We start from the raw sequence: 24,734 nt of genomic DNA, 5'->3' as shown, positions 1-24,734 counted from the left end.
GGACCAACTCAAAGCTGCCCCGTACCCACACCACCAACACACACCGTCCCTCCACAACCAATAACAATGCTGCTGCCTCACAGACATACATTCATACAGACGTAAATATATAAATTCAGTAAATTCATACACACACACACACGCAAACACACACAAATATATACATTACACTCAAAGGCATCTGTTCTTATTTTTTAGTGTAGGACAGTAGGGAGTGAAATTAACGTCCATTTTGGTGATCAGGACACACACACACCGTCAACTCTGGAAGACTCTCTCTCTCTCACCACATAGTAAAGGTAAGTCTAGAGAAAGAAAACACAAATTATGTCTGACTCACCTGTGGCAAATGTTGTGTTTAAGACTCACCTGTGACAAATGTTATGTTTAAGACTCACCTGTGACAAATGTTATGTTTAAGACTCACCTGTGACAAATGTTGTGTTTAAGACTCACCTGTGACAAATGTTAAGACTCACCTGTGACAAATGTTGTGTTTAAGACTCACCTGTGACAAATGTTGTGTTTAAGACTCACCTGTGACAAATGTTGTGTTTAAGACTCACCTGTGACAAATGTTGTGTTTAAGACTCACCTGTGACAAATGTTGTGTTTAAGACTCACCTGTTGACAAATGTTGTGTTTAAGACTCACCTGTGACAAATGTTGTGTTTAAGACTCACCTGTGACAAATGTTGACTCACCTGTGACAAATGTTATGTTTAAGACTCACAAATGTTGTGTTTAAGACTCACCTGTGACAAATGTTGTGTTTAAGACTCACCTGTGACAAATGTTATGTTTAAGACTCACCTGTGACAAATGTTGTTGTTTAAGACTCACCTGTGACAAATGTTGTGTTTAAGACTCACCTGTGACAAATGTTATGTTTAAGACTCACCTGTGACAAATGTTGTGTTTAAGACTCACCTGTGACAAATGTTGTGTTTAAGACTCACCTGTGACAAATGTTGTGTTTAAGACTCACCTGTGACAAATGTTATGTTTAAGACTCACCTGTGACAAATGTTGTGTTTAAGACTCACCTGTGACAAATGTTGTGTTTAAGACTCACCTGTGACAAATGTTATGTTTAAGACTCACCTGTGACAAATGTTATGTTTAAGACTCACCTGTGACAAATGTTGTGTTTAAGACTCACCTGTGACAAATGTTATGTTTAAGACTCACCTGTGACAAATGTTGTGTTTAAGACTCACCTGTGACAAATGTTATGTTTAAGACTGACCTACCTAGTGACTGACCTGACTAATGACTGACCTACCTAGTGACTGACCTACCTAATGACTGACCTACCTAATGACTGACCTACCTAGTGACTGACCTACCTAATGACTGACCTACCTAGTGACTGACCTACCTAATGACTGACCTACCTAGTGACTGACCTACCTAATGACTGACCTACCTAATGACTGACCTACCTAATGACTGACCTATCTAGTGACTGACCTACCTAATGACTGACCTATCTAGTGACTGACCTACCTAATGACTGACCTATCTAGTGACTGACCTACCTAATGACTGACCTGCCTGGTGACTGACCTACCTAGTGACTGACCTACCTAATGACTGACCTACCTAATGACTGACCTACCTAATGACTGACCTACCTAGTGACTGACCTACCTAATGACTGACCTACCTTATAACAATAACATCAACAAATAATCTTATCTTCTACAACAGGAAAATATTGAGGTCATACATTTACTTTAATCTGTTCGTTATTCCTTCGTGGGTTACAGCCTTATTGAGTAGTATTATCCTTTAAAAAACAACTTGTCAACAACTTTGAATCATCTCATTAGTCTTTCATCAGTTTATTTATATATTCTATTCTATCTTCTTCTTTTTATTCACTAATCTGTTTATTTTTGTTTTCCTTATACATTACAGACAAGGATGAGGTGGGTGGTGGTGGTGCTGCTGCTGCCAACACTAACGCTCGCCCTCTCACGTCACCCTCATCCTCCACAACCTGTCAATATACTTAACATACAGCCTAATTATATTTTATCATCATCTACACACAAGGAGAGTAACAGTGCAAATCACATTAACTATCTTAAACATGAGGATTTATCCCCACAAGCTATGTTACAGCAAGAAAGTAAGATGCTCTCCTCTTTGTTGAAGATTTTACCCAGTCAATTTACGATTAAACTGAATGTAAAGTCACCATTGTCTACTCAGGGTGTGGTCCGGGTCAATGCTGAGTCTACTCACACAAGCCTCAGTGAGAACACCCAAACACCTCTTCTCTCCTTCACCACTACAAACAAAACTGGTTACTTTGCTTTCACAGTTACTTCCTCCCACAAGCCCGCCCACACACAGCCCTCCTCCACCCTCCCGCCCCCACCCACTGCCAAGACACTGCACAAACATAACACTGAAGATAAGAACCTGAGACACAGTGTCGTCCATGAAACAGAAGTAACACTGGGAGCCGACAGTGTAAACCTTGGAGTGACGCGTGAGAGATATAACGTAACTACAGCCACCGTCTCTCTGTACACCCCCTGCCTCAAGTGTTCACACGATAATTGTAAGTACAGTACAGCTTAGTAGACAAGATAAAGCTTCATCATATAAACACAGTAATGTATATAAACGAGTAAAAAATAATTGTTTAACCATTAGAGATGGCCAGGCCGAGGGAAGGAGGCCATTAATGATCTGTGTGGGATCCCTTCATTGTTCTTGGTGGTCTTGTCAAGGGCTCTTTTGAAGCCCAATATTGTTCTTGATTCCACAGCTTGGGCTGGTAGACTGATCTTTAGGTCTACCATCCTGTGTGTGTGTGTGAAGAATTACTTCCTTATATTCTTTCTGCCTGATAACTTGGTGAGTTTGTATCCCTCGTGTTGGTGGTGCGGGACCAGTGAGATCTGCCCTAGTGTGGCTTGTCTGAAGGGCTGTTAGTCCTAAGGCCCTCAGTCTACTTTGATAATTGGGATGACATAGTTCAGGAATCATCTTAATGGCTCTGTGTTGCACCATCTCTTGGGGTGTTAAGTCTTGCTGGAGGTCGGGTTTCCTTGCCTGTATACAATAATCCAGACTGGGACGTACGTGAGATTTACACAGATGAAGGAGTATTTTTCTATTGTATAACCTTCCATTTTTTCCCGGCAGCAATGTTCTTCTGGTCCTGGGAGGCCATCTTGTTGGTGAGTCTGCCGGTGGGGTGGTTGTTGGTGCTGGCGGTGTTGTGCTGCCTCACTCGCACCCACTTAGGCAAGAAGCTGCTCAGGACACTGGGACTGCATCCCCACCTCGACCACCACCCCGACCCTGAACTGGGACATGGAATGGGAAACATCGACGGAAGTCCCGGGATGAGAAGATCTGTGGAAGATACAGGGGAGAATATGATGGAGATGGAAGAGGAAGACAACGTGGCAGACGAAGAGGGAGGTCAGGTGACAGAGGCAGACATAGAAGGAGATAAGACAGACACATACATTATGGAAGACGTGGACCTTAGTGTAACAAATGTCAATACAGATAAAACTGTCGTGAGTGAGAGTCTGACCTTGAGGAGATGTCACTCCTCGCCTGCGGTGGTACAAGATATTGCTGACTCCCAGAGAAGATTACGGGCCCTCTCTCGCATCCAGGAGGAAGGTTCTCACTGACGGTGTGGATAACACTCTTCTTCCATCACGTGAACAACATGACGACTGTCTTCATCCATCACGTGAACATCATGACTACTGTCTTCATCCATCACGTGAACAACATGACGAATGTCTTCACCATCACGTGAACATTATGACTACTGTCTTCACCATCACGTGAACAACGTGACTACTGTCTTCATCATCAATATGATGCATTTCTTTGTGTACGAACCTCTGTCCTGCATGGCAGTGAACAGTGACATTACCCACATGAATCTGACCTCTATATTTATATAGCTGTTAATGAATATATTGTATTTCTTTGTGTATGAACCTCTGTCCTGCGTGGCAGTGAGAAGTGATACCACCCTCAGAGGCAAGACCTGACTGAATTACTCACAATAGGCAAACTGTACTACAAGCTTTGTCAATAAATTTTTTAAACTAAAACTAAAAACCAGGTGAACAACGTGATTACTTCTGGACATATGTAATTAATGTTCTTGTATTTGTTGTCTGATCTGTGATAGTGAGATAAATTTAGAATTACTGTACAATATATTTTTCACCTGACACACTATCAAGAGCTACAGACAGACGAGTGATGGTAACTTATCATCCTGTGTTAACTCTATTATGAGTTAGGAGTGAGAGTTCTGGTAAAGTGTGCTTCTGGATGTCTCTTGTTACTCCCTAGTAAGTAAGGTTTATGTCCATATTTGTCATTTTATGTAGGAACTATACTGTACACTTAAAGGTTGTTTGTATCATCCACACCTTACAGAGCTTTGGTGACCATGATGTAAGCTCTAGCCCTTTGGTGACCATGATGTAAGCTCTAGCCCTTTGAGGACGATGATGTAAGCTCTAGCCCTTTGGTGACCATGATGTAAGCTCTAGCCCTTTGGTGACCATGATGTAAGCTCTAGCCCTTTAAGGACGATGATGTAAGCTCTAGCCCTTTGAGGACGATCTCAGCTGTGTCTTGCCTCTAACAGCGACCATCTTGGAATTAATAATGACCCCCACTCGAATCTGATATTATCAATAGTTTTGCCTCTAAGTGACTCAAAACATCAAGCTTCCATAGGCATAATATACACTGACACAATTTACAGTACTTCATTGTGTTGGCACCCATCTTCAAAATCAAAACAACCATCTTATAAAACCCATTTTGTTCAGTTTCTTGTTCTACGACAATCATATCTTCAAACTCTCATTCCTGGAACTGCAGTCATTAATCATAAGCAGACAATTGTATATACTGCCACCTCTTACTGGGAGCGATAAAAGTACTTGACATTGTCAATTGATTAATTATCATATTTTGATTAAGTCACAATACAGTTATATGCATATACATGTGTAATTGGTGACCTGTGGTGTAATGGTCAGCATGCTCGACCCGGGTTCGATCCCCAGGCAGGGTGAAACTATGGGCAAGTTTCTTTACGCCATTTGCAGTTATTGGGAACCTGTATGTTAATTGATTTGTGGATCATATTCCGGGATAATGGTTAGCCAGTGCAGTTGGCGAGTCCGGTCTTCAATGACTATTCATTGACACTGGGTCATGCAGCTCGTTAACTTAGGGTGTGGTTGTTGTGTTGGCGACAGCTTCTACACCTTAAACAAATTCATGCCTAGGTGGCTCTAGGGCCGGCCATCCTAGTTACACGAGGGGCAACCATTATATATTGCATGTGTAATATGATACAGTACGTACACTACATTCATAATGATTTATGTTGTTTTCTTTGAAATGATCTGTTAGGTGATAGGCAGGATATGCTAGGGACTGTCAGTTGGTTGAAAATGTTCAAAGGAGGGCCACCAGACTGGTGCCTGCACTTCGGCACCTCAACTACCCTGAGAGATTGGAGCGCCTGAACTTGCCTAGCTTATACTACAGGCGGGCAAGGGGGGACCTAATTGAGGTGTATAAGCATCTCAAGGGGCACTACTCAGTTGAGTGTCCTTACTTGGAGCTGGCGGACGCTCGCCCCACAAGGGGTCACAGCTCAAGATTGAAGAAGCCGCAAGTCCAGAAAACTGTGAGGGTAAACTTTTTCGGAGTGAGGGTTGTGAACTCTTGGAACAATCTACCAGAGAGTGTTGTGACGGCACCGAGTGTGAGCTCTTTCAAGACAAGACTTGACCAACACTGGAGCAGGTTCAGGTACATTCAGGAGCCGGTGCATGCCCAGTACTTGCCAACAGTAGGTAGCAGAGACGTGACCGATCGCCCAAGCGGCTAACGAGCCGACCAGTGGTGAAGAGAATAAAAGTAAAAAAGTATTCATGTAAACTTAACTTGATAATATCTGTTCTCACCATCTCAAGTTATATCGTCTCCGGTGACACATTCCTTCTCTGGCCTTTAGTTGTACAATCTTCTTGTAGTCACAACAAAATTTTTGGCATGATTTAGGAACAAAGTCACTATGTTATCACAATAATATGAGACAATGATCGGAATAAACCAAATTTAAACATATTAGTTATAATCTGATAATCCTGTTGTATTTTTGGCAAAGTGAGATTCTATTTTATTGATTGCAGATAAGTATATTCTTATTAAATAATTAAATAAATAGGTTAGTAGTGAAGTAAGGTTTGTGGCAACAGTGACTCGGTGATGTAAACACACATGAGTGGCCTTTAAACTGTCTCCCTCGTTAACCTTATAAACTACTGTAGCAGAATGAGTTTAATACCAAAGAATGTCCAGGAGTTTAGTTCCAAGCAGTACTGGAATACTTTCTTCTCTAAAAGAGGTGATAAAGTATTCGAATGGTAAGTATGACCATTGTTGGCAACACGAGTCTCAAACAACCTAAATAAATAAAAAACTGGACATTTACATATGTGTCATTATGTAGTTTTAGTTTTGGTAATTATATAGGACTAACCCGTGAGCGAAATTTATTGAAAACAATTATAAAAACGCCAGATTTTCATTGTTATAGTGGACACTGTTGTAGTTTGTGGAAATATGTTAAAAATTAATATTAAAAAAAAAAAACACTACTTAACATTTGTGGGTATGAAGAACAGACCTAACCTTACCTAACTTCCCCGGTATATTAAACAGAAAGAACTTACTATGATATGGTGAAATTTGAGGCATTTTCTGGACGTGAGATGATACGGCCACATCGGCGCTATGCAGCCCTGGCGGGTTAGTCCTATATATTAACCTTTGTTTTATGTACTGATAAACCTGGTTAGGTCAATTTATGATAGTAGCCAGGTTTAAATTTTCCCATAAAAAATACGTTTTTTCTGTGGTTTTTGTTGTGATTCGACCGGATCTGACCGTCGTTTCTGATGCTAACATAACATAACCAATGATCTGCCTGGGAGCCTCTTGGGCGGTAGGTTAGGTTTATGTTACACTGTTGGCAAGTACTGGCTCCATTATAATGCATGTACAGTACTTGCCAACGGTGAGTAACAGAGACGTGACCGATCGCCCGGGCGGCTAATGAGCCGATCAGTGGTGAAGAGGATAAACGAAAAAGAAAAAGTAAAATGCTGAATGAAATGGATTCTGTTCTCAAAGAATGTTATGTCACAGCCACACAGCCTGTGGACAAGGTCGCCACAATGGTATGTCACAGCCACACAGCCTGTGGACAAGGTCGCCACAATGTTATGTCACAGCCACACAGCCTGTGGACAAGGTCGCCACAATGTTATGTCACAGCCACACAGCCTGTGGACAAGGTCGCCAACATGTTATGGACACGGAACTGTTGTGTCTACTTAGATTTGTGTTTAGAACGAAAACAAAAAAACATACAATTTCTCCACCTTTTGGGGATAATGTACAAGTAAAGAATGTTTCCTCTATTGTTGAGAAAATTGTCCAAAAGTTGTTGGCTATCATGAGTCTTTGTTGCAGAGTTTTACCCAGAAGATATTGATGTGGTTATTAAGTAAACGTGAAGTTTAGGTTCATAGTCCTGTTAATTGTTTGTATTGTGGGACATTACATAAACTTTTATAGTGAAAAAAATGTATAGTCACCTAAAGAAACAAGTGACTATTATGATACAGTATTTGTCAATAATGTGTGTGACGACCTTTTACTTGGCCAGGTATGGGGAGTATCCAGAGTTGTGTGGAATACTTCACAAGTACATCCGGACTAAAGATAAGATTCTTGTGCCGGGTTGTGGCAGCTCAACTATTAGTGCTGACTTATGCAAAGTTGGATACAAGTAAGTTATACCAGAAGTATACAGTACAGTTCAGTACAGTACAGTTCAGTACAGTACAGTACTGTACTGTACTTAGGTTTGTCTCATGTAATATTTACATACTTTATCTTTACAGGCAGTCCCCGAGTTATGAATGCCATTATTTACATTATTTTTATTATTCTATATTGTTTAACATCAATTTATTTACAGTATTTACATAATTTGTGATGTATGTGATATTATTGTTGTTTTGTATAGGCAGGATTGTGCTTTAACCTAATTTAAGCTGTGGCATTAACACTGTTCTGACTTATGAACAGGGTCCAGAAACGTAACCTGTTAGTGGCTCGAGGATTGCCTGTACACGTACTTCTCTTATTTTTACTTTTACATCATTTCTCCTTTTCTCACTTATTTGTTTATTCTTTCTGTTCTGCCTAATCTTTCTTTTGTAGAGAGAGAGAGAGAGTGAAAGTGTGAGGAGGAAAAAGGGGGATGGCACAGAGCAAGAGGAGAGTGGTATACAGTCACCCCCCTGAAGGGTCACTTACCTCCGAGGAGAGAGAGAGAGAGAGAGAGAGAGAGAGAGAGAGAGTAAACTGTGGAATAGTGATAACGTACAATAACTGGGACACTTGGGGAATTTTGTGATAGCTGGGTAGTTACTCATGACTCACTCTATCACTACATAACACAAAGTCATTTATGATTAAACATCTACTAAGTACAGTACAGTTCAGTTCAGTACAGTTCAGTTCAGTACAGTTCAGTTCAGTACAGTTCAGCACAGTTCAGTTCAGTTCAGTTCAGTACAGTTCAGTTCAGTTCAGTTCAGTACAGGGGAGGATTAATTGATGACACTTAACCTTTCTTCATTTATTTAATAAACATTATTAAGAATGACATAAAGTAATCTTCAAAACCTACCCTCCAGGCTAATCAAAGGGACCACATTTCTCACAGTACTAACTAATTATTGTTAATCTACTGCCCCTAGGCACCAAATAAAAATGAGACATAATATGACTATTTTATTGATTGATTAGAGCTTTTCTTGCCTCCTTCTCTGTCAAGGCTCTGATAATGTGGGTAATTGAGCTTTATTGCAGTGTCACACTTGATGTTCATCCTGGTCAACCCATTCAAACATTTGTGTCCCATAGTGGACCTGTGATAATTCGTTACCTGCACCAAAACATTGAAAGTGTGTTCACCTGAAGCCACAGAGTTTAAGATCAAGTATTTCTTTGAGCAATTCCTTTAGTTTGTATTCCAATTTAAAGTTTGTTGAATATATTCATTTGAGGAAGATGAGCTCTTTACTGAGATCTTTTGAGATTTCATTGCTGTACTGTTGCTGAAATTGTTCAGCTTCTGAAAGTAAATCTTCATTATTCAGACTGTTGACCTGCCAAAGAAACCCCAAAAGGGTACAAGTTAGTTGCAGTGATTCAAACCTGCTTAGTTACCGCCACTGGCTACTGGCACCATCCACCAGAACGGCACAACCAACTAAGCTCATCTTTTAAACCTCTGGGAGGAAGATGGTTGTCGACTTGTTGGTCAGTAACAGTAACTACTAACTTTTTCGGGTTGTGGACTGGAGTTGCAAAACTTATCCAATGCAAAATAAATAAATTAATTAATAATTAGGGTATACTGCATACACATAAAAATAAATAAAATAAACAATAATGTCAGCTTGAAGCCCGGGCTAAATGGCCCTCCTGGCCCCCCCTTCAGTGGGCCTGTCAGGCATCTTCACTGCCTCAACCAAAATCAGACTGATTTATAAAGGGCCACACTCGTCTCTGTGTCAGGGTACGCCACTTGTCGCGGCCAATCGTCTCAGCTGTGCCTATGATGTCATGTTCACGGGTCGCTGTGATTGGCTTTTGGCACCAGAGGCACTCGCTGGCACTGATGCTTTTTAGCACGACTCACGCTGGCTTTTGGGGGGAATTTTGTCTAAACTGAATTTTCAATTTTTTTCTTCTAAAACATAATATTATTCACTGTATAAAACATGACTTTATTACAGGGTGAACTGGTTAATAATAATGGACATTTACCGGGTACAGTACGTGCTGCATGGCCGTCCCTGCACCTCAAACAGTGGTGTTAGTTCAAGACCAGTAACCACACCTGCTAGGTCATTCAGAACATGCTTCATCAACACCCAGAAATAGAGGTGTTAAATTGGCCATTAGAGGGTTGTGACCTAAACCCTATCGAGAACCTCTGGGCCATAATGTGTTAGGAGTGGAGAGCGTCTGGCAAGCTCTCCGGGCAGACAACACAAAGGTGTGGGGGTGGCATCTGTCACTGCCCAAGGATTCCTTTGTACTTGAAGTTCTTTTTTAAACAGATTACATTACAGACTACGGTACAGTAAAGTATCTCCATCTGTACTGAAGGCTCAGTATAATTACAGTGTGCAGGTCTCCCTCCCCTGCCACCAACACTCTCATGTGTCTGCTGTTTATTCTGTATACTGTAACAAGTAGACAGACTGAGAGATACTGTACTGTACTAGAGAGGTTAAGAGTGACTACTGTACTGGGGAGGTTGAGACAATAAACCACCACTTGTTCCTGCAGAAGATAATACTTGCTGTTTTGTTTCAGGTTTATTACAAATGTGGACAACAGTGAGATTGTTATCAAGCAGATGCAAGAGAAATATTCCTCAGGCTTGCCAGATATGAAGTGGCTGCAGATGGACATTACTTCATTGTCGTTTGAGAATGAAGAATTTACGTGTGTACTGGACAAAGCCACACTTGATGCCCTTATGACAGATGGTTCCTCTGAAGTCGTGTCTTTTGTCAACAAATACTTTGCTGTAAGTGACCTGGAAGGGGTGAGGAAGACCTGGGTGGGGTGAGAAAGTACTGTACTGGTTGTGAGCAAATGTCAAGAGTTGGAATAAAGACCAACAGAGTTTAATAATAAGTGTAAATGTTGTTATACTGTATATGTGTTCATTAGGGCAGCCATACTGTACTTGTGGTGGGTGATCAAAGTTCAGAAGGTTGTGTGAGGAGAGAAAGTTAATATAATTTGAGGAGCCATAAAGTTTGGCTGATGTGGTGTACGGTCGAGCCTCTGACACTTGATATTACTTCATTTACCGAGAACTATTGTGGCTGAAGGCTTGATGCCGCTATAAACAGTACATAAAACTTTTCATCTGCTTCTCTGACGTGCGAGGCAAGTCATGAAGGTCATGTGAAGTAAATTCAACTCCCTGAAGGTGTCCTGCTCATGCTCTTAACAAGCCACATTAATAACTTACTCAAACTTTTTCTTATTTATTATATTTTCATTACAGTATTGTACACATTTTATTAACTCCTTGTGTACGTGGTCGCCTCTGATCTAAATAAAATTGTTTGGCATTAAACAAATAAGATATTAAAAGTGGTGAGTTCTGCTCCTTTATAACTATTCGTTCTCGGCGTACAGTTACTCTTAACTCTTTGTTATGACGACTGACTGGAGGTTCTCTCTGGCCCAGCATGGGTACTGCAGCTTGTTAAGTGTATCACCAGCTTCACACAAACAGTTATCATTTTCTTATAGTATCATGTCACCTCTACATAAGCTCGGTAGATACGGTGTTGATTTCCACCTGTCTGTCTGTCTGCACCACTGTTCTCTACTGCCAGCCATACAAGTTTGTTTGCAGAAACTATACCATATAGCACAGGGAAATTTTGTGTTATTTTTATTCATCCTTATATTATCTTATATTATTTCCAACCTGTTGGTGTGTTTTTGCACCAGTGGGGTAATTGTTTTACAAATAGAACTGTACATTATACTGTATATTTGTTCTAACTAGGAGGTGAGCAGAGTGCTGCGAGTGGGCGGACGTTTTGTGTGTGTTTCTCTCCTCCAGGAGCACATTCTTCAGCATGTTCTCAACTGGTTTCCTCGTAATGGCTGGATGTTGAGGATTTGTAGGTATGTAAGACTCCTACAGCTCTGTGTGTGTACAGTCATGTTCAGAGGCCCTGTCTACCTTCAGAGGGCAGTGTCTGGTGGAGGAACAACGTGCTGGTCTGGATGGCACATAGATGGCTCTGCCACACTTGAGAGTGTTGATATATCTGGAAGCCTCATCTCACACATGTGTGATGAACACAGTAGAGTTGGGGTTGTGATCCTTATTGTCTTAGTCATAATGTTGTTGTAAGAAATGAACTACAGTGTTTTCATAAGAGTTGTTAATGGTATAACGTACTGAACTGTACAGTATAATAGAGGTTAGCCATGTGTATATTTTAGCAGCAGCAGCCATCAAAGTGTGCAATGAATCAAATTTCAAAGGATTTTGCGTGAGGTTTATTGATTTCTTAATTGATTATAATTTGTACATTCAATCCTCTAATTCATATTTGTTTACAGTATTCAATAAAATAAATTATCGTATTCATACTTTTATTTATCTGTTTGGTAGTCCCCCCCCCCCCACTTTAATTAGATTGTTAACCCTTCAGGGGGCAGAGATTTATCTCAACTGAATAAAATAATCTGTTAATTACCAGCATAAAGTACCTAAGTGTGCTGCATATATTGGGGCATTGCTGGATGCTCTCCCACCCCTTGTGTGCCCTATTTACTATGACATGAACACTGTGTTCTTCTCCAACATTACAGTCTTGGACCATTATTGCCTTGTAGCAAACTGTTTCAAATATTTCCCATTACCTGTTGCAAACCTCTTGTCAACTGAAACCACAAAAATTAATACTACTTCATAAAATTTAAATCTTTTAAATGTAAACACCATAGAAATACAGTACAGGCATCCCTAGATATACAAAGGATTAATTTATGAACAGTTTTGTGGAAGAGAACCCTTACATACACTGAGGGGAACAGATACTGGGTTTATAACTTAATTTATTATTACAGGTGTGAAGATGCTGAGAAGTCACAGTCAGACTCTGGCAACTTCTCCTTCCCGGTGTTTGTTGTTGTTTGTACCAAGTTCAAGCAGATGCCTAACACGACACCAGTAAGTACCGTACATGTAAACTACACAAGTTAGGTACAGTGCAGTGTTCATAGTTTGTGTCTCACAGTCTCAGTTCACGACACTTAGGAGATTCTAATGACTGAACTAAAGATTAACTAACGAGGAAGATCAGTTATAGTGTGAGGTTTTTATCAGTAATTTGTTTCTGGTAAGAGATGGACGATGAAGAAGACATAATAGTGAGTAATATGTGAGCAGAGGTCTATTGTACAGTACTATGAGAAGGCTGACACACTTCAATATAAACTGGCAGTGTCTAGTGGACCAAGTGTTATTAATGGAAGGAGTAATCTGGGTGTATAGATTCAAAGTTGGTTATGGTGCTGAGTACAGTGTGAACATGATGGTTATAGTGCTGAGTACAGTGAACATGATGGTTATGGTGCTGAGTACAGTGTGAACATGATGGTTATGGTGTGGAGTACAGTGTGAACATGATGGTTATGGTGCTGAGTACAGTGTGAACACTTTTTATTGTTAACTTTGATTCACGTCGTAAAGTGTTGCAAAATAATAGAAATTACAGGAGAATAATACTCCTCTCAAGAGAGATAATTATTGGATGAAACATATTGATGAAAATGATGCAATATAAGATGATGATAAACAGTAAAGTGGTTTAATAGAGTTATGTCTGTTATACTGTACTGTAGTATATTTCTCAGGGGCAGATCAAGGAATATCAAGGGGGGGTCCAAGAAATTGTGGGTGGGAGAACATGGCAAGCACAGTGAGCCCACCCAGCTCATGGTGGTGGGGGCACTGTAAGTTCACCCCCGATTTTTTTTAAAATCTGACCAATATCATGGCCATTTTGAGGCCATTTTGAAGCCATGTGCACTTGATATTAGGAGATATTCTGAGGTTAATAGTTATTATTTACTATGCATGAATACAATACTGCATTGAAATTTTCTTATGACAAGAAGGGATCCAGACCCCCAGGACCACCCCCCCCTGGACGTAATCACCGCTGGGACACAGGGGGACACTCACCCTACAACCCCTCTGGTCAGCTGCTGTCTGTAGTCTGAAGAAATATCAAGTGTCAGAAGGAAAATTAAAAGAGGTGGACAGGCTGTGGCCCCCATACTAAAAATCTGGGTGTGGCCGGCATTATTTACTTGGGTTCATATTTTGATCAGGAAACCAAGATTAACACCTTCACTACGGGAACGCCATGCTTAATATTATATTTTGCCGATGCCAGACAATTTTATTCAAGAGAGAGAGGGGACCCCATACCCAAGGGATTAATGTTGATGGGAACACAACACCTCAGAGTTTATTACTGTGTGTACGTACTTACAGGTTATTGAGCTTCAGCTTGACACAGAGACTGTTCAGAGAGCAGATAGTGCTGAGCGAGCAGTGCAGAGCGTTCGTGAACTCCAGCAATATGCTCTACTCCGTCATACACTACATTCACAGGTAAGCTTTTGTAGTGCGTTTATACATGAGATTTATAAAGATATTTTGAACCTTCAATAAAGATGTTTTCTCTTATTACAAACACCACACAAGACTCACTGGGAGACTCTTAGTTATTACAGGTATCTTTTAGCTTATGTAATAATTTATCGGTTATATTAATTATCTTTACGCTTTAAACACGTTACTTTTTCAGTTCCAGAAAAAAGGAGTTTTATCGTGAAAATGCTGACTGACCTATTACCCATTGTCTCTGCATATGAGGTCAAAATGTGGTTAAGGATCTGTGTTTGGACTTTATAAATTTGAGTGGAGTCGCTATAAGGAGTCGCTATAATTTGTAAAATAAAAATTCATGTTCCTAAATTCCTTGGTACAATATCTATTACTACCAGTACTGTACCTCACTACCAGTACTGTACCTCACTACCAGTACTGTACCTCACTACCAGTACTGTACCTCACTACCAGTACTGTACCTCCTTGGTACAATATCTATTACTACTAGTACTGTACCTCACTACCAGTACTGTACCTCCTTGGTATCGTATCTATTACTACCAGTACTGTACCTCACTTACTGTACCTCCTTGGTACAATATCTATTACTACCAGTACTGTACCTCACTACCAGTACTGTACTCCTTGGTACAGTATCTATTACTACCAGTACTGTACCTCACTACCAGTACTGTATCTACTCACTACAGTACTGTACTGTACCCCTACCCACACTCCAGTACCATTACTACCAGTACTACCAGTGTACCTCACTACCAGTACTGGTACTGTATCTATTACTACCAGTACTGTACCTCACTACCTCACTGTCTATTACTACCAGGTCACTGTGTACCTCCTTGGTACAGTATCTATTACTACCAGTACTGTACCTCACTACCAGTACTGTACCTCCTTGGTACAGTATCTATTACTACCAGTACTGTACCTCACTACCAGTACTGTACCTCACTTACTGTACCTCACTACCAGTACTGTACCTCCTTGGTACAGTATCTATTACTACCAGTACTGTACCTCACTACCAGTACTGTACCTCACTACCAGTACTGTACATCCTTGGTACAGTATCTATTACTACCAGTACTGTACCTCCTTGGTACAGTATCTATTACTACCAGTACTGTACCTCACTACCAGTACTGTACATCCTTGGTACAGTATCTATTACTACCAGTACTGTACCTCCTTGGTACAGTATCTATTACTACCAGTACTGTACCTCACTACCAGTACTGTACCTTTTTGTTAAATTTTGTTGTTAAATATTCATAATTTTTGGCTGCTGCTATGTTTATCTACATAATAAATCATAAAAGTTGTAGAAATATAATTTCAGTGCTTTTAATGTGACAGAAATAAAAAATTAAAGTATAAAACTATAAAATAAGAATAAATGAGAGAGGGAAGTGAATTCTATGTGGCAAAGATGGGAGGTACAGCACTTGGGTGGCTAGACTCTATGGTAAACTCCCCTCCCCACGGGTCCCCGCGCGCTACATAACCCCATCACCCTCACGACCCCTTTAAAATGACACTCTGCAATTACACCATAATTCCCATATTATTTAGGTTCATTTGGTGCTGGTTTGATAAATATCATAAACTAATAAATTCCAACATTCAGTCCGAGATAAGTACTGTAATTGTGTCGTATTAAAGTCTTGGTGTTTTGTTTACACAGCACAAACAGCTGATTAGTCAGCCAGCCTACATCCATGTTTGTCTCCAGGTTAATGTATTGGTGTCACCTATAGGATGATTATCAGAAGGGAAGGAGCTGTTTATGTAATATAGATCTACTGTTTTGTACAATACTGTAGTACTGTATCTATGTATTACTGTACAGTATTTTTTGATGTATTATATATGATGCTTAATGATTATTAAAGCAGTTTTGCAACAGTTAATGTGTATTTTATGGCCACTGGAACCAAACTAATTACTGTATTACCATTTAAATTAAGTAAACTATACTTTGTGATTTGATAATTCATGATGACTTCTGGGACCCAACCCCCTAAATTATCACAACTCCACTGTACTGTATTTTGATTTCAGGAAAAATATAAAATGTTTATTGTGTGTCAGCTGTTCAAATTTTAACAAAATTGGTTTATAATTAATGTTTAGAGTAGTACAGTATTAGGAGTTTGTGTTTATCGGCTATATTTTTTTATATTATTTCCCCCCCACACAGCGCATTGCTGGTGAGGACACATCAGTGCATCTGTGTGACCCAAAAACTGGCCAAACAAGATACATTCTTCACATAGTTGACTCAGTAAAGAAGTCCAACACCATCAAATTTGCAGTGTTTATTGTCCCTCATGGAAGGTAATGTTTAATAACACCATTCACCACACACTGTCTTCACCACATGGTTTAATAACACCATTCACCACACACTGTCTTCACCACATGGTAGTTAGTGACTATGGCAGGAGGTCCCTGACAACAGTGTTGAAGGGTGTTAGTGTTGGGACAGTTACAAGTGCAGGTCATCCCCCCACCTCAGATAGGTCTGTATCCTAACCTAATGCCAGCAGAGACAACATGTACATAAGTCCACGTTCACGATACTTGTGTGGATAAGGAAGGAAGTGATCATAGTGTTGGGTGGATATATTTACAGCCCGTTCACCGTCCCTGTGATGGGAGAAGAGCGGCTGAACTTATTCTCTTTCAGTAGGTCATGCTGGGCTTATATTTAGGCCCAAAACATCCTGATGGGACAGCCATCAGTTGGAGAATCAGTTATTAATTAATCTTAATTGAAAGATTTTCAAATAAACATGTGTAATGTTGTGTGTCTTTTGTGTTTATCTTTAGTTAACTATTTTTTATAATTTACTGTAGATTTATTTTAATATTTGAGACAAATAATAAGTCATTACTTTTTACTTTCAGTACTTGAGTACTTTATGAATGAGATACTTTTTTACTCCTACTTGAGTACATTGAACTTTGGATACTTTTACTTCTACTTGAGTAACATTTTGTCAATGTAACAATACTTTTACTTAAGTAACAAAGTCTGGTACTTTTTACAACTGTGGCCGCATCACCCACAGTCTTCTGAAATATAATAACTTGTAGACTTAAGAATATGGCTGGTTGGTGGTGGTCCTTGTCTTCAGCATCTTCAGAGAGTGTTGGTGTAGGAGGGAGCCCAGCACCTCTCTTATGTTCTGTGGGTTTGGCACCTTGTACTGTATTTTAAACATCAGTTACACCGTGCCTGTCAGTAATTTAAATCACCTTCATATACATTTTCTCAAAAATATAGACTAAGTTTACCATTTAAGCGATAGACTAAGTTTACCATTTAAGCTATAGATTAAGTTTACCATTTAAGCGATAGACTAAGTTTACCATTTAAGCTATAGATTAAGTTTACCATTTAAGCGATAGACTAAGTTTACCATTTAAGCGATAGACTAAGTTTACCATTTAAGCGATAGACTAAGTTTACCATTTAAGCTATAGACTAAGTTTACCATTTAAGCGATAGACTAAGTTTACCATTTAAGCGATAGACTAAGTTTACCATTTAAGCATGTGTTACGCCTCAGTTTCCAGAAAAAAGTCGCTCGACTCAATCAAAATGCCTGGCTTCTTATCTTGTGTTTCGGCACATGAGGTCATGACGTAGATTTGGTTCAAATTTTATACAAAGATACACATTTATAGGCTGATTAACAATCTGGGTTCATAAAGTAAAAATTTCATTAATTAGCGCTAATTAATGACCTTGAAGTAATTTAAAAAGATAAATCAATACAATACAGTACTGTACTGCACTGTACATGTACTGTATAATGACTGGTCTGATCTTGTGGCCATATTGTATTACTTGGGAAGGATGACTATGTGAGTGATATGTCCAACACTTCCACCTTGGGCTGGTCCTCAAAAAGTGATACAGTCTACCAAGTGACACTCTTGCCTTACCTCTCCCCAAGATGGTACTAAAGAAACACATTTCTTTCTTTTGAATGACTCATCTTTCACCCAGTTGATTGTATTACACTGTCATATCTTACAGTTCATCAGAGACCGACAACATTACTAGTACAGGAGGTCCCCGGGTTATGAATGAGTTCCATTTTTGAGGACGTTCTTAAGTCGGATTTGTACATAGTCAGAACACGTGTTTTGTTCATACCGTACTTACAGAATAATGTTTAAAATCCCACTATTTCATAGCGTAAGTCCTTATATGCATCTAAAATCACTTAATTTAAGGCAAAAAAAGAAATAGAATGACAAAACACAGTAAATGAAAGTAAAAAATAAGTCGTCAGATAAATGAAATACTGTACATTTAAAGTTTAACACCGTTCGTATCAGTGGGCGTTCGTAAGTCAGGGACCTCTTGTATAGTTGTTCCCACTGGAAAATATCAAAGGTTTATCAATTATTTATAACTGTATAAGAGATCTTGTTAACAGAGGAAGAAAATGAGAGTGTGGCAACAGTGGCATGTGTTAGCAGACAAGACTACAGTTTACAGGTTTCATATGAAAATGTTATTTATATCCATCATGATTTAGAGAACATGAGTGGATGTTTGGGAGTGCCAAAGGAAGGGAGAAGCTGGCAGAGAGCGCTGCAGCATCACGCCTTATTGTGGTGCACCTTATGAGGGACCAGAGCTATCACAACCTCCAGGCAATACAAGATGAACTGTCCAGCAAAGTTATGGAATTAGCTCCTTCTAGATTACCATCACACACTAAGGTATTTTAACTTTTTTTATCTTTATGAAGAATTAATGTATACATTATTACAGTGTTAATGCAGCTTAATCCTGAGCCACAGATTTGCAATATTTCTGTGTGTGTGTGTGTGTGTGTGTGTGTGTGCACACTTGCGTGCATGCGTTGCCATGTCATTGTCTGTACAGTGGTGGTCTAGGTTTTAGTAGTGCCGTAATATGTGACCAAGATGCAGTCAACTGAAGCCAAACACTTGTTGGAATATGTTGCAAGTTTTATTAGGGCAATTTTCCCTCAATGTCCAACATTTACTCTTTAAGACGTCTGTTAGAAGACAGAAATGTATACTGAAGGATGAATACCATTATACCAACCAATCCAGCTGGTTGTGACCCAGAGCACAAAGAACTGTTGTTTGTATCCATAGATTATGGGGGTAATAACAGCTTTACAGACCCCATGTAGAGTGTCACCGATAGAAACTGTGTAATGTCCAGCTTCACTTGGGCAAAGAAATAACTTATCAAATGATATACAGGAATCTCTCATGTGTCGTGGATCACATAAGAAAAAACATTGAGGTGTTGGAAGAGAAATTGAGAGTATTTGAGACCTTAGTGTATGCTCTTCTGTGGGCGAGTTCCTCATACTTATGCTGAGAGCCTCATTAAAAAGATTAAGACATTTTAACCACAGTGACAGCTGGAGTCAGAGACTTGGATAAGCAAAAAATGTGTGAGAGAGATGAGGAAGGGTGAAGGCTTGCAATAGTCAGGTGTAGGGACTATAGTAAAACTTTGGTACAGTTCAAGTTGTGAGAGATAACCATCAAATGTCTCAGTACATACATGAAACCTTGTGTAGAGGGGAAGGATTTTGCTTTGTATTTTGTGGATGTAAAGTTGTTCCCATGAGAAGTATGTCTCTCTCTTGTCTTCACCTTCTGTTCTCTACACTAGTCTTACATCACTCTGCTTGTCATCTTCATTTCTCGTAAGTCTCTTGATCCATCTCATACAGTAGTAGAACAGGAAAGATAGTACTGTACTACTTCTTCTCAGGTGCCCTTTTTATCTGTGGGTGAAGACCTTGGCTCGAGGAAGGAGATCACTCGTGGCCACAGTCAATACTCCGGTGATTACATTGTGGAGGACGTCCAGACTCCCGGAGCTCCTAAACTTAGACGACTCATATTCCTGGACAACCAGAATGTTGTGCAGTCTGAAGCCAAGTTGAAAACAGGTCAGAGCTTTTTCTTTATTGTATGATGTTTGTCCCTAAGTTTAAGTGCCTTTAAAGTGTGTGACTTCTCAAATACAGTGTGGGGTAACTGGGCACATATTAATCTTTGTCTCATCATTAGTTCGAGAAAAGAAGAAAAAAGGCGGAATAAAGGAGAGAGTGACCATAGACTACTCCTTCCTGTCGTGTCAGCATCACCTGGCCATGGTGGCTGGGTTAGGTCTTACACCTCCTGTGTCAGATCTCCTCCTAATAGGTCTTGGAGGTGGACCTTTAGCAGCATATATTCACAAGTACTTCCAAAAGGTATCATTGCTTTCCCTATCATATATATTGTATCCTGAAATAGATCTGTGTCATACTTCTTGTCCTGAAATAGGTCTGTGTCATACTTCTTGTCCTGAAATAGATCTTGTCCCTGAAGACAGTAATCTTTAAAATGGTTTTCTGGAACGTGTGTCTATAATAAGTATCATATTGTGACACTTATGAAACAACGACATCAACAAAGGGACTTGTTTGGTGACATGAGTTTAATCCTTTATGGTATTAGGTTAGTGTTATTGTGTATGTGTGTTTGTTCTGTTTATAGTAATGAAGAGAAATAATTAATGTGTTTTTTTTTGGTTTAGGTGAAGGTGACAGCTGTTGACCTTGACCCAGCCATGGTGAATGTTGCCGAAGAATGGTTTGGCTTCTTGCCTGATTCAAGACTCAAGGTGGATATTGGTGATGGTGTTGAGTACATCCATAAAGTAGCAGAATCTGGTAACTCTTCAGTAGAAATAGTACTGTACACCTAAGTTAATAACATGGTCATACTGTACCTCTAGTTAAATAAAACTAATAACTTTGATATATATCTCACTAAAGTGTAGTTCTGTGCTGATGTTTGTTTCAATAATCTGAAAGTAAGACATTATTGATATCAGCTGGAAATGTATTATTAACCAGTTTTCTCATCCATTTTACCATTCCATAGGTGTAATCAAGTAGATAGATAGATATTTAAGAATAGGAAACTAGATTGCTGATCTGACCTTCTGTCTCATTTACACACAATTGCAGGGTCTCAATTGTTTCTCGTGCTATTGACAACACAACATACATATATTGTTTCTCACTTTTGATCTTTTTTTCTTTTTTATTATTATTATTATTATTATTATATTATTATTATTATTATTATTATTATTATTATTATTATTATTATTATTATTATTATTATTATTTTATGATTACATTTTCGCCCCCCAGGCCCAGATGTGGGTCAATGACTTGTGCCCGGGTGGGCTAATACCCGTAAAAAAAAAAGGAAAAAAAAAGATATCTGTGAAGCGTCATCCTAATAAGTGATATTACAATACAGTATGCATGGATAAATCGCGGATTTTTATTTCGCGGTCCTTGATTATTCGCGGATGACACCCTGGATGTACCCAAGAATGTCTGTGGGTGGTTCTAAAGTTGCTGGCATTTTCGCAGCTGGCACAGGGAGCCATTCATTCTAGAGACAGTAATTTCCTTTATCTGTATTGTAAATATGTGTGTGTGTAGACACACACACACACACAAGTGTGGATAAAAGACTTTCTACATGACCGCAAGCAGTGTGTGGTGATTAATGGCACGAAATCATCATCTGTATCTGTCACAAGTAGTGTACCACAGGGCAGTGTATTGGGCCCACTGTTTGCCAATGACACCAAGTTATTTCAGGAAATCAAGAACCAAGCGGACTGTGAAGAGCTGCAGAAGGATCTCTGTGAGCTCCAAGAATGGTTGAAGAAATGGCTGCTGAGATTCAATGACACGAAGTGTAAGAGGGTGCACCTGGGGCGTACCAATGGTAAGGAGGCGTATCATATGTCCCAACGGGTTGAAGAAACTGCACTATTTGAGACTGAATGTGAGAAGGACCTAGGTGTGTATGTTGACAATGAGCTGAAATTCTGGGCCATTGCGAGAAGAAGGTAAATCAGGCAAATAAATTATTGGGTCTTATAAGAAGGTCGTTCAGATATCTAGAAGGTTCGTCCCTCATAACGATCTTCAAGAGTGAGGTGCTTCCCCATCTGGAGCACTGTCACCCTGTCTGGTTCCCGAGATATGCTAGGGACTGTCAGTTGGTTGAAGATGTTCAAAGGAGGGCCACCAGACTGGTGCCTGCACTTCGGTACCTCAGCTACCCTGAGAGATTGGAGCGCCTGAACTTGCCTAGCTTATACTACAGGCGGGCAAGGGGTGACCTAATTGAGGTGTATAAGTATCTCAAGGGGCACTACTCAGTCGAGTGTCCTTACTTGGAGCTGGCGGACGCTCGCCCCACAAGGGGTCACAGCTCAAGATTGAAGAAGCCGCAAATCCAGAAAACTGTGAGGGCAAACTTTTTCTGAGTGATAGTTGTGAACTCTTGGAACAATCTGCCAGAAGTGTTGTGACGGCACCGAGTGTGAGCTCTTTCAAGACAAGACTTGACCAACACTGGAGCAGGTTCAGGTACATTCAGGAGCCTGTGCAGCCCAGTATACTTGTCAACAGTGTGTAACAGAAACGTGACCGATCGCCCAAGCAGCTAACGTGTCAATCAGTGGTGAAGAGGATAAAAGTAAGTAAAACACATACGAATAAATAATGATGGGAAAATAGTCACACAAATAATCAGAAACAAATTTATTAAAAATGTAACAGTCTACCCTCAAGTCTTCTCTGTGCTTTATTAATAACAAAGCACAGAGTAGTCTTGAGGGTAGACTGTTACATTTTTAATAAATTTTTTCTGATTATTATTTGTGAGATTATTTTCCCATTATTATTTATTTGTATGTGTTTTGTGTGTGTCTCTACAAACACACACACACACACACACACACACACACACACACATATACAATACAGATAAAGGAAATTATTGTCTCTTGAAATTATTTTTGTTTTTTTGGTCATACTTCCTATAGTATATATTATTCCCCCACAGGAAACAAATTTAATGTGATCATGTTCGATGTAGACTCCAAGGATTCAAGTTTGGGTATGAGCTGCCCTCCCCAGGCATTTGTTGAGAGAAGTTTCTTACAAGTGGTGACATCCTGTCTCAAGGAAAGAGGTAGGATGGTAATCTCTGTGTGTGTCTGTCGTATATGTTTTCACTACATTCATAGTACAGTGTGGTGGACATGATCAGTGTTTCAGCCTTACCCTTCAGTCTCCCAGTGTCACTCTCTCTCTCCCTGCATTGCCCCATCCATAAATGTGCTGAAGTCATGTTTAATTTAGCTCACACACCCCACAACACCATTCACTGTACACACATACCTCTTCCTCTGTGGTGTTCACATCTACGTTAAGGCACCAACTTCATGATACTGTTAACTTGTGGAAATTACTGTATCTATACTTTATACCTACAGTAATTCTGTGCTTATGATGATATCTTGTAATAAAGTTTATAAATCTTAATGTGAAAATTGTTGCCAAGTACTGCCCCAAAAATATACTTTAATTAGTTAATATTGCATTGTATTGGGAGAATAAATACCTGTACCATGATAACTTATATGAGCTGCTGAGACCAGCAAATTATCTAACAGAGTCAGAAAGTTAAACTGTGAAATTTTGAGATTTTATCTTTTTTAAGCAACTATTAAAAGATCCTTTTTTTTTAAGGTTTGTTAATTGTGAACCTGGTGTGCCGAGACCAGCAGCTGAAGGCCAGTGTGGTGGAGGACGTGAAGATGGTGTTCCCTGTTGTTCTCTGTCAGCAGATTCCTGAAGAAGTAAACTGTGTCCTCTTCTGTTACTTGGCTGGTCAAAAAAATCCAGAAAACCACAAAGTGAAATTTGAGAAGAGTCTCCATACTGTTAACGAATCTCTCAGGCAACAACAGAAGACCAGTGAAGACATTTTTGACTTTAAGGAAATTGCAGAGAACTTGAGTATTTTATAAAAGCTAAGTTATATACTAAAGAGATCTGTTGGTACTGGTGAATACTTTCTATATTGTTGTAGACGTTCTTGAGAGAGAATATGTTAATAGAGTCTGTGATTCTTTATCCTGGTGTTTAATTGTCCCTTAACTGTGGAAATCCAGCTTATGCAGAAAACTACACAATACTGTGTTTATATTATGAGGTGAAGAAGAGGGACATTTTGATGTGATAATGGAGGACAGATGCAGAGGTCTTGCACTCGAGAAGCATCATCATTATCAAAGATGTTGCTGTTTATCTCAAGTGTTATTCTCTTGTTGTAGTAATTAATTTTATATTCTTGTCATGCATAATTATCCTGTGCTGTTTTCTTCTTTTCACTGAAGTAATGAGTACAGTACAGCACAGTACAGTACAGCACAGTGCAGTACAGCACAGTACAGCACAGCACAGCACCTATACAGCACAGCACCGCACCT

At 39.6% G+C, this 24,734-nt stretch overlaps 2 protein-coding genes and 1 long non-coding RNA gene across 3 annotated transcripts; 2 read left to right on the top strand and 1 right to left on the bottom strand.

Annotated features, from left to right (window-relative positions):
• LOC121864478 lies at nucleotides 1-3,934 on the top strand. Its single transcript, XM_042363506.1, has 3 exons — nucleotides 1-299; nucleotides 1,924-2,575; nucleotides 3,166-3,934. Exons 2-3 carry the CDS (start codon nucleotides 1,930-1,932, stop codon nucleotides 3,666-3,668), a joined length of 1,149 nt encoding a protein of 382 aa, XP_042219440.1. The 5' UTR covers nucleotides 1-299; nucleotides 1,924-1,929; the 3' UTR covers nucleotides 3,669-3,934.
• A 2,327-nt stretch (nucleotides 3,935-6,261) lies between these two features.
• On the top strand, nucleotides 6,262-24,378 carry LOC121864477 (eEF1A lysine and N-terminal methyltransferase-like). Its single transcript, XM_042363505.1, has 13 exons — nucleotides 6,262-6,452; nucleotides 7,760-7,882; nucleotides 10,492-10,708; nucleotides 11,711-11,832; nucleotides 12,787-12,889; nucleotides 14,222-14,341; nucleotides 16,563-16,699; nucleotides 18,919-19,105; nucleotides 20,145-20,325; nucleotides 20,447-20,631; nucleotides 20,958-21,093; nucleotides 23,303-23,431; nucleotides 23,992-24,378. The coding sequence occupies exons 1-13, from the start codon at nucleotides 6,361-6,363 to the stop codon at nucleotides 24,270-24,272; spliced, it is 2,013 nt and encodes a 670-aa protein (XP_042219439.1). The 5' UTR covers nucleotides 6,262-6,360; the 3' UTR covers nucleotides 24,273-24,378.
• On the bottom strand, nucleotides 15,233-15,593 carry LOC121864479. Its single transcript, XR_006088591.1, has 3 exons — nucleotides 15,455-15,593; nucleotides 15,324-15,398; nucleotides 15,233-15,290 (listed from the first exon to the last, which is right to left on the bottom strand). It is a non-coding gene; the product is annotated as an uncharacterized LOC121864479 (long non-coding RNA).
• Nucleotides 24,379-24,734: the final 356 nt, after the last annotated feature.

The sequence above is a fragment of the Homarus americanus genome, unplaced genomic scaffold (genome assembly GCF_018991925.1).
Source record: "Homarus americanus isolate GMGI-L3 unplaced genomic scaffold, GMGI_Hamer_2.0 scaffold25860, whole genome shotgun sequence".
NCBI lineage: Eukaryota > Metazoa > Arthropoda > Malacostraca > Decapoda > Nephropidae > Homarus > Homarus americanus.
This window is presented reverse-complemented; position numbering and strand designations above follow the sequence as displayed.